Source organism: Cheilinus undulatus, linkage group 9 (assembly GCF_018320785.1).
Source record: "Cheilinus undulatus linkage group 9, ASM1832078v1, whole genome shotgun sequence".
Lineage (NCBI taxonomy): Eukaryota > Metazoa > Chordata > Actinopteri > Labriformes > Labridae > Cheilinus > Cheilinus undulatus.
In genome coordinates this window covers 29,435,536-29,450,715 of record NC_054873.1, presented here as the reverse complement: position 1 = coordinate 29,450,715, position 15,180 = coordinate 29,435,536, and the positions used below count along the sequence as shown (strand labels likewise).

General features: G+C 40.7%; 1 protein-coding gene across 3 annotated transcripts in view; it reads right to left on the bottom strand.

Moving 5' to 3' along the window:
* Positions 1–2,613: 2,613 nt before the first annotated feature.
* tln2b (talin 2b) overlaps positions 2,614–15,180 on the bottom strand; it is a 111,116-nt gene continuing 98,549 nt past the window's right edge. For all 3 annotated transcript variants that reach the window (XM_041795177.1, XM_041795179.1, XM_041795176.1), the window contains exons 48-57: positions 13,629–13,745; positions 13,044–13,229; positions 12,471–12,578; positions 9,602–9,707; positions 8,199–8,323; positions 6,272–6,397; positions 6,106–6,168; positions 5,841–6,023; positions 5,606–5,731; positions 2,614–3,634 (exon numbers count right to left, since the gene is read on the bottom strand). In XM_041795177.1, the coding sequence (XP_041651111.1) occupies positions 3,506–3,634; positions 5,606–5,731; positions 5,841–6,023; positions 6,106–6,168; positions 6,272–6,397; positions 8,199–8,323; positions 9,602–9,707; positions 12,471–12,578; positions 13,044–13,229; positions 13,629–13,745 (1,269 nt within the window). In that variant the 3' untranslated portion in view covers positions 2,614–3,505. The remainder of the gene's footprint in view (positions 3,635–5,605; positions 5,732–5,840; positions 6,024–6,105; positions 6,169–6,271; positions 6,398–8,198; positions 8,324–9,601; positions 9,708–12,470; positions 12,579–13,043; positions 13,230–13,628; positions 13,746–15,180) is intronic.

The following is a 15,180-nucleotide window of genomic DNA, read 5'->3' as shown; positions in this document are numbered from 1 at the left end:
ACTGGACTATGAAGGACAACACTGACATCTGCTGGCAAGAATGCAGATAGCTTCTCTATCATACATCACTGTTATCAACATGCACTTAAATGAAAAGGAACAAAATATTTTTAAAGATCCAGATTGTTTGAAACTCTTTATTTTTGGTGAATACAAAAAATACTTTTGTGACCAGATAAATATAATACATACAGCATTAAAATCATAAAACTGACGCAGTCTGTTAAAGAAAGCACGACACCTATTCAGAACAGAGCTAGTAACTTTTTTCTGTTTCCGTTAGTACTCGCACAACTCAGTTAGACAATATATTTCAGGATAAGTCTTACACCTACTGATAAAAATTAATATAGTGGTTAGACAACTAAACAAGGAAGTTATTTAGTCCAGCTTTTAAGAGAGACTTGGCTTATTGGTTTCTCAACTTCACACACAAATTGCCACATGCTCATGGAATGCAGTCTAGTGTTAGTCTTCCTACATGGTCTTTAAATCCTAAGGTGTCCACACATGCCCTTTTATATCAGCATTATATCATTGGAGGCAAGTAAGCCACCAGCCAAGGCATTGGATTGTATGGCAAAGGACTCGGTGACGGTTTATTAAGACCCCAACGGGGATTAGACTGGCATAATGTTCTGATCCAGAGAGGACAAGGCTCAGGCTCCCACCCGGCCTGATCTCCAGCTGCTCGCAGGGCAGACTCAAGTAAGGCACTAGTACATGATGCAGTCCAGACACAGGCATGGACAGACTGAGGAGATGACTGTAAAATGTCTCATATATTACACATTAATACAACAAAGAATAAATCCTTCAATTAGGGCGCACTCACATTCCGCCATCCGTACTGTGCCTGGGCCCGTTTCAGCCTAAAGTCCGTCACGTTTGGCCAGTGTGAGTGCAATCGTTCTGTGCTTTGGCACAGCACATGTCGCGGCCCTGGCACAAAAGGATGAGGTGAGGCCTAGGCACGGCATGGATGCAAATGAAGGAGCACAAGCGCGGGAATGTGATGTAACACGAAGTTACAACAAAAGGACCCGATTGAGAGTGCAGAGAGCACACCAGGCAGCAGCTGCATACTAGAGATAGCAGGATTTTTTTCTAGAGAGATAGAGAGAGATCTATATATTTTGTCTCGTATTTCAACAAGTTACAAAGATTTTATCAGAGCTGAAGAATTTAACTTCATACAGCTCCACTAAGACCTCGTTCTAATGGATCCCAGTCCAGTTCACATTTCTGACCAGCTTCCTGCAAAGTCAGGCTTTAACAACCATGAGAGTCTTTTTAGTTTGTGAAATAAAGCTTCCTCCCTTGTTTTAGTCACAAACAGAAGCTCACAGGATAACAAACACCTTTCATCCTCCGTGTGTAAAGGAGAGTCCGCCAAATACAAGGAAAGTGTGTGCCAGGGTTAATCTCATGACTGATTTAACCTCTCTTATTATAAAATTATAATGCCATACTATCATTTACTGAATTAAATTACCTTTAATTCTATTTCATGTCATCTAGAAGTGAAATTGTGATCTGGCTGACGTTTGAACAGAACATCGTTCATTAATCCTGTGGCATTTTCCCTTCCAGCTCTCATCAGATAGTTAAAATTGCTCTTGTCGCGGAAAAAAAATATCTCTTAACTGAACATTTAATCCTGCTCTGGACACAGGCTGTCCTATGACATGAGAGCTTGTTTGGTGCAGCACTGAAAGGCATCCAAAATTACGTGGAGAGATGGCACAGTTCATGGCGCATAAAGGAATGCCAGGGGGATTCAGATAGTACACCAACATGGAGAGGAATGACTGTAGGGGCTCATACGAGTTAAAAAGTCCAGGTTTCATTCAGCAGAAGTGCTTGGAACTCTAATCAGGCTCCAGAATATATGCTGTGAGCGATAACGCTCTGCTAAGAACCGCTTTCTCTCTCCCTCCTCACTGTGTTCCGTATAGTTAAAGTAGCTACTGATCCCAGGTCAGGTGAAATAACGCTGTTGTCAGATCAGATATCGTATGAATCTGTTGCTATTTTACAGTCAAAAAAACCCCCAAAACACTCATGTATACTGAGTCACAAACATGTATAAGTTCATCAACGGTGGATACTTCGTGTGATGACGTCAGTGCGTTACAGTTTGAGTGCGGGCCAAAGGGGGGACAGGGGAGGGGGTCAAATGGGCTTCAGCAGGGTTAGAATACAGGATGGTACGGATGGCCTAGTGTGAGCACGCCCTTAGTTGAGAGCTTTTTCCTTTCGAGTTTTTAAGGAGAAAATCCCACAATTAATAATAATAATGGAAGCTTAATATTGCCTTCTTTAGTGCTAGACTTCAGTGCATGCTCATTTCATTAAGAGCCCAAATAATATTCACAAAATCAATCTTACAACAGCACAGAGCCTCATTATTATCCTGTTAGAATATTCAGTGCCTTGTATTGCTATAGACAGCCAGTCTAAAGTGAAAATGCCTTTTCAATGACAGGGCAGTGTCTGGAGTAGAATCTGTCTCTATGTGTGTGACTGTGTGTGTACACTACAGAGGGTAGCCCAACTATATCTGGCCAGTGTTGATAGGAGTGAAATTAAAACACCAAAGACAACAAGAGATAACAAATATGACAAATGATGTAAACATAGAGTCCTACACAGCTCTGAGAACAGAAAGGAAGTGACATAATGTACAAGCAGCATTACATATTTGGTCACATACAGTCCAGATTCTTTGAGATTATGAACGTCTGCTTTTTGAGAACTACTGGTAAAAAACGTCAGTCAAGAATAAATATCTTTAGAGTTAGTATTGGCTAGTGGTATCTTTTTTATATTAGTCCAATCAGAGCCACTTGTTTGGCATCAAGTGGATGTAAAAAAATTAATCAGATGGATCTGCTAACAGCAAACCTCATGTTCACATTTTATTAGTAAAATACAAGTGCCTTTCCTCTCTACACTACTCTATTGGTTAGTAGCTTCATTGATATGTATAGACATTATGGTGCATGCAAGCCAGTGGTGAAATGAAGCACCCCTCACCCCCTCCTGCTTTATCAATAATGAGGTTTTTAGTTAAGAGCACAAGACATGGACCCTTACTTTGCTCTTTCAGATCTATCATCAGTTCCTTTCTGTTTGCTTTAAACCTTCAACATTAAAAAAAAACATTCAATGATAATGGAGGGTTCCTGCAATCTCAACATCTTTGATTCATGATTGTAACAGTCAGAAATGCTCATGATGCAGAAACACTCAGAAAATAAAGGTACATTTATCATACAACTTCATCCTCCTTGTCTGACTGTCACCACCACTCACTGACAAATACACACACACCTCACACAGACACGCACATGTATACACTACAGGGCACAGGCACTTGTTTTTCTCACCAAACAGGCCTGTTTTCAAGTGCTGTATATTCTTCGGTTATATGAGAGCAAAGCAGCCAGTCATACATCGGCAATTTCTCCCTATGACAAGAGGGTCTCATAGGCTCGGTGAATCAGCCCTCGTCTTCCCTCAGCTCGCTGGGCAGGAACTTGTACTGCTGCTGTCGGATCTGAGCCAGTTTCTTGCGCGCTTCCTCCAGCTCTCGCTCCTTCCTCAGCATCTCCTCCTGAGCTGCGATGATCTGAGAGGAGAGGGAACAGCTGACAGAAAATGTGCATTCGACTCATCCTAATCCCAGAGGAAGCACAGTATGAAAAACCAATAGCAGCACGGTGCTAGGAGCACATTTTAAACCTTTGCTACAAAAACTGGAGAAAAATACAGGAAACACAATCTAATGGTGATAAAAAAATTACATAAAAGATTTACATGTTATGAGATAGTATTTATAGTTAATATTCTGACAATTTTTGGGTGCTTCATTGCTACATTAGATATTGATCACTAGCAGTTCATCAGTAAGACTTGTCCACTATTTTCACTGCTTAAACCCATTTCAGAGTGGGTGTGAGAAACATGCATCTCTGCAGAACCACAGCTTGATTTTCATTTTGTCTTGCATGTTAGTCGGTCACTCAGAGCTCTAAGACTGCATGTAAGAATGCCATGTCTCGCAAACCTGATCTGTGTCTGTAAGCCAGTATCACTAGAATGTTTTTTCAATTTGGGGAGTGCACAATTAGATTTTTGTTCCATATCTGATAGGCCTTTATTTCTAAACTCAATTTGTCCTATATCAATACTGATAAAACACACCTTTTTATTGTAAAGAACACCAATTGTTTCCAATGTGAAGGAGAGGCTGTGTAAGGGTTCCGAGAGAAGAGCTGGGAAGTAGACAGTCTGGTTTTTACCAATGAGGATAATTGTTCTTAATTTATGTGTCATGCACAAAAAGTGCAAACCCTCATGGGTTTATATGACACCAGTAATACCATTGCAGTGTTCTAAAATCAATTCATTAAAGGAATTAAAAAGCTGCATGATCTTTTCCCTGCTCAATCATAAACAATACATTCTTCCTTTTCTCCTAGGCCTTACAGATATAATCTGCTACAGAAAAGGTTTCTTTTATGAAGAAAAACTCCAGTTTTTCATAATCATCAAAAAAAAAAAAAAAAAAAAAAAATCAGCATTAATCAAAGTTATTTTCTTAAAAAGTAAACCCTAAAATCATTGTAAATTGGAAACAGGAGACAAATACCAATCTCAGTTTCCCTAAACTTTTACTTTTGGGGCTTCCTTTAAAATCACAGAGGGCCCCCTTGAGTGTGAGCTGCCCTTGGCAACCACCTGCAGTATATCTGATGGTAAATATTATAATAATATTATAATATTATAAAGAAATGAAATAAAAACTATGTCCATCATTGAGGAGAAAGCTTAAAGATAATGTTAATATTGCCTAAAATTTTTCTCAAAGAGTTGATCCCACTGAGACTCCAGACATTACATCAGTATTTTTAAGTAAATGATTGAATCACTACTGAGGCCATCGCTAAAACCATTTGAGACTTTTCTGTCATGTCCAATGAGATGTAAATAACAAAGAGGCCCCTGTAGGCATTTAAAAGTGGACAGAAGTGGATTTTTTCATCTTTAATATAAGAGGGACTAATTAACCTTTAAAAAAATAAGAAATGGTCAATCCCAACTTAACTGTCTAGAGAAAGAATGCTGCCCATCGCTCCTCTTAGTGTGACAATGATTAGACATCAATGAAACTGTGGGCTTCACTGGTCAGATGAAAAAGCTGACAGGCTGATGCCCAGCTGGTCTTCACTACTGACTGAGGCAGGAACTCAATCAATCAAGATGAAAAGCATAGCTTCCTGCAGCACTTCTGAAAAAGAGACGCTCTCTCTTCCATTACTGTCAAATCTTTGCAAAGATGAAAAGGAAGACGATTCTCAAGACTTCATTGGATGTGATGTTTTGCAGCTGTGGGTGTCTGGCTAAACTGCTCCACAGCTTTGAAATGGAGCTGATGGGCTGTTTATCTGCAGCACCTCATCATCACTTCAGATAAACGGCCGTGGCATTTTGGCATATCAGCGAGAGGTGCAAACATGCAGTGAAAAGGGCAAACAACACAACAGGATGGATTTCTTTTCTGGGTCTCACAAAAACATCTCCGAGGATTTTATCTCACCTGAGCAATGCCTCCAACAAATTTAGTCTTCACCACCACACTGTCATCTTCAGTCTTGTCAAACGCTGCTTTCTGAGCTGCCTTCACCAGGTTGTCTGAGGCTCGCTTCACTGCATTTCCAGCAGCCTGCAAACAGATAATCCCAGAGTAAGCACCAACACAAATCATTCATAGAAAACAGTAAACATCAAAGGAAAAAACCACACAGGGACAGAAAAATGTGTTTTCTGATCACCTGTAGTCTTCTCATGGCTTCAGAGTCCTGGTCAGCCTTCACTTTGCAGGCCACTAACAGCTGAGCTGTGGACGCAGCGACCTGTTTTGCTGAGCAGATGAGCTTCTCCTCGCTGGCGTGGCCCTGCACGGAGGCATTTGCTGCCTCACACAGGTTACTGGTGGCTCCTGCGACCATACGAGCCTATAGAAAACACATTCTTATGTAAGAGTCCGCATTATGGTTGGATATACATCATGACTGAAATGTTTAGAAGGCAACTTACAGCTGATATGAGACCCTGGGACCACTGGCCATCATCCACTGCATTGGCTTGATTGGATCCCACCTGAGGTATGCCATGAATAAGACACAAAATGTGTTTGTTTTTTCCTACAGGTAGTAATTTCTAATATTTTCACAGTGTTTTTTGCATAGATGTGTTGACTGACCTTGCCTTGAGCCACCAGTTCCCTCTGAGCTGCTGATGCAGACTTAACAAGAGCGCTAGTTGCTGCAGCTATTGACTTGGCTGCTTCTAAGATCTGCTCTTCAAAATCCAAGGTCTCATCTGCTTGCTGAAAGTAAAAACATATTAATTTAGACTTAATACAATTGTTTATGCAATAAAAAATTGAACTTTCACACAGAGATGATTAGAAACAGTCCAGAAAATACAAATCTACCTAACAGCTATTGTCTAAAATCTGCTGATGAAGTTTCCAAAAATGCATATCTGAAAAAGACTTTTCCCCAGTGACAGCAGAGTGGTAGCTACATACAGTATCCTGATTCCAAAATCTAAACTGAACACCATTTTAGCAATCACGCTGCATCGATTGAGAGACAGTTTACAAACGGCCACCTCTGCCGATTGACCACAGAGCTCCATAAACAACAAAAGGCACACGTGGCTGGAGACAGGGCGGGACACTGTAGGAATATGTTTGATATATAGTTGGACTGAATAACAACCTAATATATCAAACATATCAGACAGAGCCCTGCAGAGAAGGCTTCCAGGTCTACAACGGCTCAGAGAGGAAGGGAGGGAGGGAGGACAAGGAGGCATGCTGGGAGCAGGAGAGCCCTCCTTCCTTACAGGGTGGGAGGGACGAAGGACCAGAGAGGAGAGGGAGAAACAAGGAGGAAAATGACGATCCAACCTGTTTTAGACAAATTACACATTTAAATGGCTTAAAGGCTTGGATTTATTGTTTTGTTTGCTCTGTCTCTGAAAAATATAATCAAACAGTGTAATATTAAAAATAAAGACTAGTTGGTGGCTTGAAATGTTGACTTTGTCCTTTTATCAGGACATGAACAAAAATTATGGATGCACAAACATTCAGGCCTGTTAGTGAATGATGATAAATACGAACTGAACTGTCACAGAGGAAAACTTTGTTGTTTTCCCTTTTTTAAATGGCTAAATATCTGTATGATCACCAGAGGGAGACACTGATCTCTAAAAGAGGCTGAGTCTCCCTACCTAATCCCTACAAGGGACCTCATAAATGCAGGCTGTAGTTGTCGAATTAAAGTATGAGACAGAGCTTATATTGTTTTTATTAGAATTTAAACATGCTTCTCTTCATTTCACATAGGACAAGGGTGGACTAACAATCACTTTGTGCAGGAAAAGGTAAAGAAGAGGAGGGAAAGCACTACAGGCACAGAGGGAAGAGCACCAGGATCCAACTATCCAGTCTCCAGAGACACAGAAAGACACAGTCATGCAGTTTACACCACAAACACAGATCGGTATTGCATACAGAACAACATAAAACTTATTTCTCTAACACTGCTGTTTCCTTTCTTCGGCCTATTTTCTCTGCACATGATGTGGTAAAGTTGTTTTGTTTTTTGAGGCAACACTGCAGCGTAGGGGGGGATGACTAAGAGGCTGAAACAAGCCTCCCCCTCAGTGTAGTTTAGCAAAGAGGAACACTGCAATAAAACAAAGGATAGAAGTTCAATAAGGCAGAGGCGCTGTCTTTCCGAAAGGGTCACTACAGTTCCTCATTCATTTGAACTGGTTCCAACATAAGCTTGAGGACCCAGCGGTGTAATTGCGTCTCCTGGCAACACAACTCAAAATAATGTTCAAAAGTGCCTTTGAAGAAAGTTTTCCAGAGCATCATATGTTTGCTCACTGGACCAGTTGTCTGAGTCAACATGGTACGTGCAACACATCAGCTTTTTTCTCCTTTAATGATACCGTGATCGCCGCTCAGTCACCGAAAAAAAAGATGACTCCACTTCAAAGTCAGTGTCACCTTTTCCTACCTCTGGCCCACTTGGTGTCCCTGCTGATTAATGGCAAAAAGCTGTGCGTGGGTTTGTGTGGGTGGAAAGGGGTGAGAGGGGCACTTATACCTTGGGTTTGGCTCGGGGTTTCAGCTGTTCTAGTTTCTTGGCTGCAGCTTCAATGGATGCTGCTGCTCCGAGGAGCTCGGTCTCAGCGATGACAGTGGGGTCCTCAGGGTCCACAAACTCTGATCCTGAAAGTGAAAAACACAAACTCAGACTTTGGTCATTCTGTGCTTTAACTGCGCAAACATAAAACATGCATGAAAGGATTTTTTAAAACAAAAAGAGGTTAATACTCTTTTTAAACTATTTTAATGCACTATCATGACAATCTAGCCTTCACATTGATGCAAAATCTCTCTCTGCCTCAAATACAATATTCCAGCACTATGAGTGTGATTCCTCAAAGTTAAATAAGATAAACTCAGAGTTAGAAGAAATGCACACTCAATGGATCGTTGTCTTTTTTATAGGTTTTTAAGTGCCCATAAACTGGAGCTGTTTGGGAACAGCTTGGTAAAGCAGATGGAACGATGTTTTCATAGATTATGTTGAGCTCTGGGGAAATCTGTTCTCTGCCCCCCCTCCCTCATACACTCTGTCCACTTCTTTACCCCCCTCTGACTCTTATGAAAGGTGATCCGGAGGAACAAAACACACCACATCCCACTTACCTCCGTCTGAGGCAGCAAGGAAAAAGAGAGGGAAAGAGAGAGAGAGCACATGGGACATTAGAGAGGTGAAGTGGATAGCCCCGCTGGGTCTCGGGCTCTTCGCTGGAATCTAATTCTCATCCAAACACAATCTATTACTCCTGTCAGATGCGGCAGAGCTTCTTCTAGAAGAAACTCTGTGGTATGTTTGTGTCATATCCATTCTACAGCGCTTCATTTCGAACAATTTGCGCAGCAATCGCCCCGTAGTGGAGTTTCAATATTCCAAAGTGATTTTCCTGACCTATCTTTATTACTGACGCGACAGGTTTGGTAGCTCAACTCAATAACACCATCATATTATTCATTCTGGGGGATTAGGGCTCCTTTGACTAATCTCCACTATCTCTAAAATCCTGTCATTTTTATGTTTTATCAAATTGAGTTGGCTCCCGATGGGAATCGCTGTGCTTTAAATCCATTCTGTAAATTCAGCTTACCCAGTTTTACCCAGCAGTGGCTGTAATGTCTTGCTACTGATTATTTAAAATAGTCTGCTGCAGACATTTTTTGGATCACACATGAGCTACTGTTAAGATCTTTTCTCCTAAAAAAGTTACTTTATACTGTTTCATGAGGTACCAGGGGTGCTTCAAATACTAGATATACACAGCTTTCATGGTCGTAAAATGATCCATAAAATCCAACCCTCAGTCAGATTGGGTTATTCAGGAAATTTAGGTTGTTATACTTAGCTTAGGTTTGCTATGCATAAGAATGTGTGACGGTGTGTATCGGCAATGTGTGTGGCCTCACCCTTCATGGACTCAGCTGTCTGGACGAGCTCTGTAACACACGCGGCCACATGCTTGGAGTGAGTGGCCAGCTGCTGCTTCTGCTCAGGCACGGGCCTCTGCAGCACCTGAAACACAGAAGCCCCAGATATGATCAACTCACAGGTACACACCAAAGAAGAGGAAAGGACAAGTGAATGTAAAATAAGGGATAAATAGGGGCACATACAATACAGGAATGCATATCCAGCTGCCAAAGAAGCATTGGTTCTTCTTATGTTGCATTTAAAGTTGATTCAGACCACAGATGATAAGAGAAAATGACTTAACAATCATTAAAGTTGACTTTGTGAAACTAACAATAATTGATGTAATAGAGGAGAGTGCGCTTTCTTTCAGTAACTCAGCTTGCATAGTTGAATTATCTTGTTTGGTTTTGCTACCATTTAGATTAACTGTTAAGTAATAATCTTCATACACGACACATATTATAAAACACTGCATTATTAGCAGCCAAATCTCCTGCCAAACTCAGTGTGAGGCAGCATAACTTAAAATGCCTGTAAAAAAATTAATTAAGCCACTTAATACATAAATTAGGAACTGTCACATAACGACTGAGTTGCCTTGGCAAAATGGAAGGGGAATTTTAATATCAACTGTGAAATTAATAAAAAAGGATTTTGTTGATTAATATGCAGATTTATGCAACAAGGGGCTTGGAAATTAATCAGGTTTTCTGTGGTGAAACACAGTGGTGTAAAATACTGTATAAAACCCTGATATTGTTGGGAGTCAGCCATGTGGTGGATTTCATGAAACAAAGACTCAGCCTATTCTGCAGAGTAGAGGCCTGTTTTTGTAGTTTGTAGGTGAAATCTCACAAAAATAACAAGGGAGCCTGAGAGACTCATCTTCCCAGTATGCTTTGCAGAATGCAACTCTCTCCTCTGATAAGAGCAGACCTGAGGAGAATCCGCAGGAGGTCCACAGGTAATAAAAGCCAGTGTGGCTTTCCCTCCCTTTGGGCAAGTCCACCACCATTCAAGCAGCAGAAGATGCCTTCCGCTGTCGTTCTGTTTTCCCAGGTTTAATGCAGTCAGCATTAACTGGTCAAGTACAAGAGTTCATTCGTTTCCTTTCTGGACAGCAATGCTGCAGAAAAGCCACCAGTACACGAAGAAGGATGTCCAACTCTTCTCCAGCCGACAGAAGGATGATTTGAGCCCTAATCTTACTGTAAAGCTGAATATTGGTGCCACAAGACTTTTAACTTGCTGGAACTGTGGAAGAAACATTAATTGACTAACATCTGCTCACTTCTGGATCTGTCAAATCACTGTGATCGGAAGTAAGTAGCTCAGTCTGGAAGGACTTGGGCTGGGAATCAGAAGGTCGCTGGTTGAAGTCCCGGTCAGACCATATCTGGACTTTGGTCTGGTAGCTGAAGAGGTGCCAGGCCACTTCCTGAGCACTGTCGAAGTGCCCTTGAGCAAAGCACTGAACCCCTAACAGCTCATTGCCGCTGCTTCAACAAGAGCAGCAAGGCAATGAGCTGTTACATCTCTCCATTAGTGCATGTCCATGGGGATCCTGTATTTGCATGTAATTCAGCCTATGTGTGTGTAGCATGTATTACAATAGAGTGCAAACTGTGAATTTCCCCTTGTGGGACTAATAAAGGAATATCTTCTTCTTAAGAGTCTTTGATCGGGGCAGATCTAGCTGTTGGAAGCGTTCCATATGCATTCACTAAATGCTGTATTTGCTGTCTTGTTGTCTCTGCTTACTAGTTGTCGATTTACTTTTCTGTGTCCACATTTAAGTGCAGTACAATGTCTTCACCTACATTAACATCAGTGTAACTGCCGTTTAACCAAAGTCAGGCCACTAGGTTTCTGTGTGGTGGAGTTGCTATATTTAGTTGTGGCAGAGAGCAAAAGTTTCTTTCTCTATCTTTTGTTGCATGTCCACCATCTTCAAAGCTAAATCTGAAACCACATGTGCGTTAGCCATCTTCTTTCTTTCCACTTTTTTCTCTCCTCCTCTTTCACACACACACAGATACACCTATGTTTGCTTTCATTTGTAAATAGTTTGTTCACTTAGTTAAGTTATAATAGTTATTTTCTGAATTGTCATTGATAACAATTGATGCTGCTTTGTTTAATAAATCCAGTTACAGATTCTTGTTCCTTCAATTTATTTGAATACAGATAATTATTAAATAATAATATTGTTATTTAATTCTAATTTCTAAGACTGATTTTAGCTCTTGTTGGTGGTTGTTTCCTTTTTCTGGCTGGTACCACATTAGTTATTAATCTTGGCTAATAATTGTATTTATTTATAGAAAAAACAATTATTACTAATAGTTTACTAATAACCAAAATCTAGCATTAAAACCCCACACTGATGTTATGATAGACAATTAAAAATCTAGCTAAGTGTTGAAACTTTATCCAAACATCTGTTAATTTATGGATTTCTAATCAAAAATGAACTGCACTTACAGTTTTATTTAAAATCTGAAACCAAAAAGTCACCCAGAGTATCTCATTTTTGGGATCTTAAATATATTCTGGATAAGTAAGAGTGGCACAGAGACATAAACCAAAGTAGATTTTTATTCGTATCTGGTGTTTATGTGGGATTTGTTATAAAGAGGTAAGATGTGGAATATCACCAGCATATTTTTTTTACAACATGATTGACAGGAGTCTGAGAAAGCTTTTTCAGCATCAGAAGATTTTATCCAGCAGATAACACCTCTAAACCTTACTTTGTGGGCAAATATGAAAATTCTGTTATAGTGTTGCACACACACAGGCACACACACTGCAGCTACTTCCATCCTTTATTTATGAGACATGTGACTGTCTCAGTCTAACCTGCAGCACTTGCTCCAGAAGGTTGATGTATCCGGTGGTGCACTCAGTGCCATACTGCAGGGCCTTACTCCTCAGCTCATCGCTCACCTCTGGGTGATGAGCTGCTTGCTGAAATGGAGAGAAAAAAACACAAAGCTGTATGATACATTTTAAAGAGGACACATTTTTTTCTCTAAAGAATATCAAGTCTTAAAATGAATTTTACAACAGACAGCAGTGAAAGTGAAGCCCATGAATCTGTGTTTTTATGTATGTTAACATGGGCATGTCATTTCATTGCCAATTAAACCTTATATCTCTAATCATTCTTGTGTGTTAAGCTTGCAGAAGTTTGTGTTCCCTCCGTTTCTGCTTTGAAACAAGTGGACTAGAGTCGCTGAAGGACATCCTGATTGATGCTCTGCTGCACGACTTTGAAAAGTGACTGAGTCACTCTCGGCCGGCGGGGCAGCCATATAGTAGACGAGACTCTGATGTCCTCTCTGCTCTCAGCAGTGCTGGCCTCACATGTTTCCTGGCAGCCTGTGATGTCTGTGTGAGGCCCCGATCTGGCAGGGCGATGTGGATTAGCACCTTGCAGGTAGTCAGCATATCGGTGATGGCTTTGCGGCTCAGGTTGGCAGTGGCGATCACGTCCTCCTGCTGAGCAGAGTTGCCTGCAGCCACTGCTTTGGCCGTTGCTATGGTGATGCCCTTTGTCATACGGATGAACTCCTCAGGTGTGGTGGACTTGTCTGGGACCTCCTTGGACTGGAACACCTGACAGGATGAGGTCCCACAGACATAGGCAGTTAGAAACAGGTATGACAGGGACTGGGACATGTTTACATACACATGTGGGAAAACGCCGTGAAAACAAAGCCAGAAATACTCTTGACTTGAGGTCTTTCATCAAGGATTAACAGTAAACTCCCCCAAAATAAAGCTCTGAAAATCCCCCTCCTTTTTCAATCTAGGTGTTCCTGCTACTTAGACCCTGATAAGAGCTGTTATAACCTGCAGGGCTGAGAGTGAAGGAAGAAAGAAGCTGAGAAAAAGCTCAATGATTCTGTTCAGAATAATGGACACAGATATCATGGCCCCTCTTGCAGCTGCTTTGCAATACTCTGTTTCATCAGCTGGCTCTCAGAAGACCATAAAGAAGAAATTAGGCCTTACTGTCAGCTCCTGCTTGATGCACTCAATGGTTGCCTCCAGTGCCCTGGTCCCACGAGTCGCTTCATCCTCCACTGCCTTCACTGTTTTTAGTAGAGACGTCACATTGGTCACCATGACCTGTCAGATGAAAAGAGTATAATGAGGCTCACAGCTGAACCAGGAGGTGGAGCTCTTCCTCCTCAGCTAAAAAGATACTATTAAACTCTAATTCCTGCCTCCTCTCTTACAGATTCCATTACAGAGAATAATAGTTACATGTATAAAGAGTTCTTATTTAATGGGAATTGAAGACATTAAGCCACAGTAGAAAGAAAATACTAAAGGATGAATATCAGACTTAAAGAGGGTTATTTGCTACTTGCAATACAGTTTATACACTTCTGAAGATGATGGAAAAAAACATCCATGTCCTAGTCATGGTGACACACTCTTTTCTTTCTGTTCCACATTTAGCAAAGTCTTCATTATTAGGTTAGTAATCTGAGCAACATGATTGCCAGGAGTTTGAGAGGGTCTCATTTAGAGGTCACCATATGTTGGAGGAACAGAAACAATCTGTCGACATAACCAGATCCATGGGTGGCCCTAATTTCATTTAGATGAGACATTAGAAACTGCCATTGTCTATTTTTTAAAGAAATACAAAATTGAGAAAATATAAATGGACTGCTGCATTCAAAAGTAGGCATACAACGGTAAAGATTCGAGATCATTTCAGTGCCCTACCACACTTGTAAAGACTCTTACACTGAGTACACTGAAGAGAAGGGGAAGATGGATATTAATACTGAAATCACTACAGGAGAGTGGTTAAATGTGTGACACACAACACACATCTACAAACTTGAAAGTTTTAAGGTTAAGATAAAGAATGAAGAAAGCAGAGGTTAATGGATTCAAGATCAACTCAAGTTTGATAAACTTGTGAGGAAAATCACAAAAACAGTAAAGAACTTGAACTGGGTTAACCGGCTTTAAGATGGTAGTTGTAAGAACATTTTAACCAATGATAAAAGGATGTTTGCAGCAGACATATATCAGGCTCTCTGTCACTCAAATAACACTTTGAACCTTGCTCCATTTTTGCAGTAACCACATCTGCTCCAGGGTTAGAAGCAGAAGGTCAGATCCTGGGTGTTTACTCTTCAGAAGTTTGCAGATGTGACAGCGGTTATAACAATCACGAGATAAACAACACATCCTACTCTTTAAACAATTCTCAAAACCTTGGTATTGGACCGGCAGGCTGGTCAACATTGTTTCCATATTTCAGACTCCTATTACATTACTCTTGTTACACTTTAATTTTTACTTTATGTAAATTTATCTTTATTACATTTGTTGTGCTCCATTTCCATTAGAACTAATGCTTTTATACCAGATTTATGTTTGCATATCACACCTTTATTAAACCATCAAACCATATCAGGGCTGAATGATATTTTGTTTACAACTGCGACTTCAGTGTAGAAACACAACAGTCACATCGCAGGGCATGGGATGTTAATCACATGCTGCTACTCCTGTTGTTTTTGATGAGAACCTAAACCAT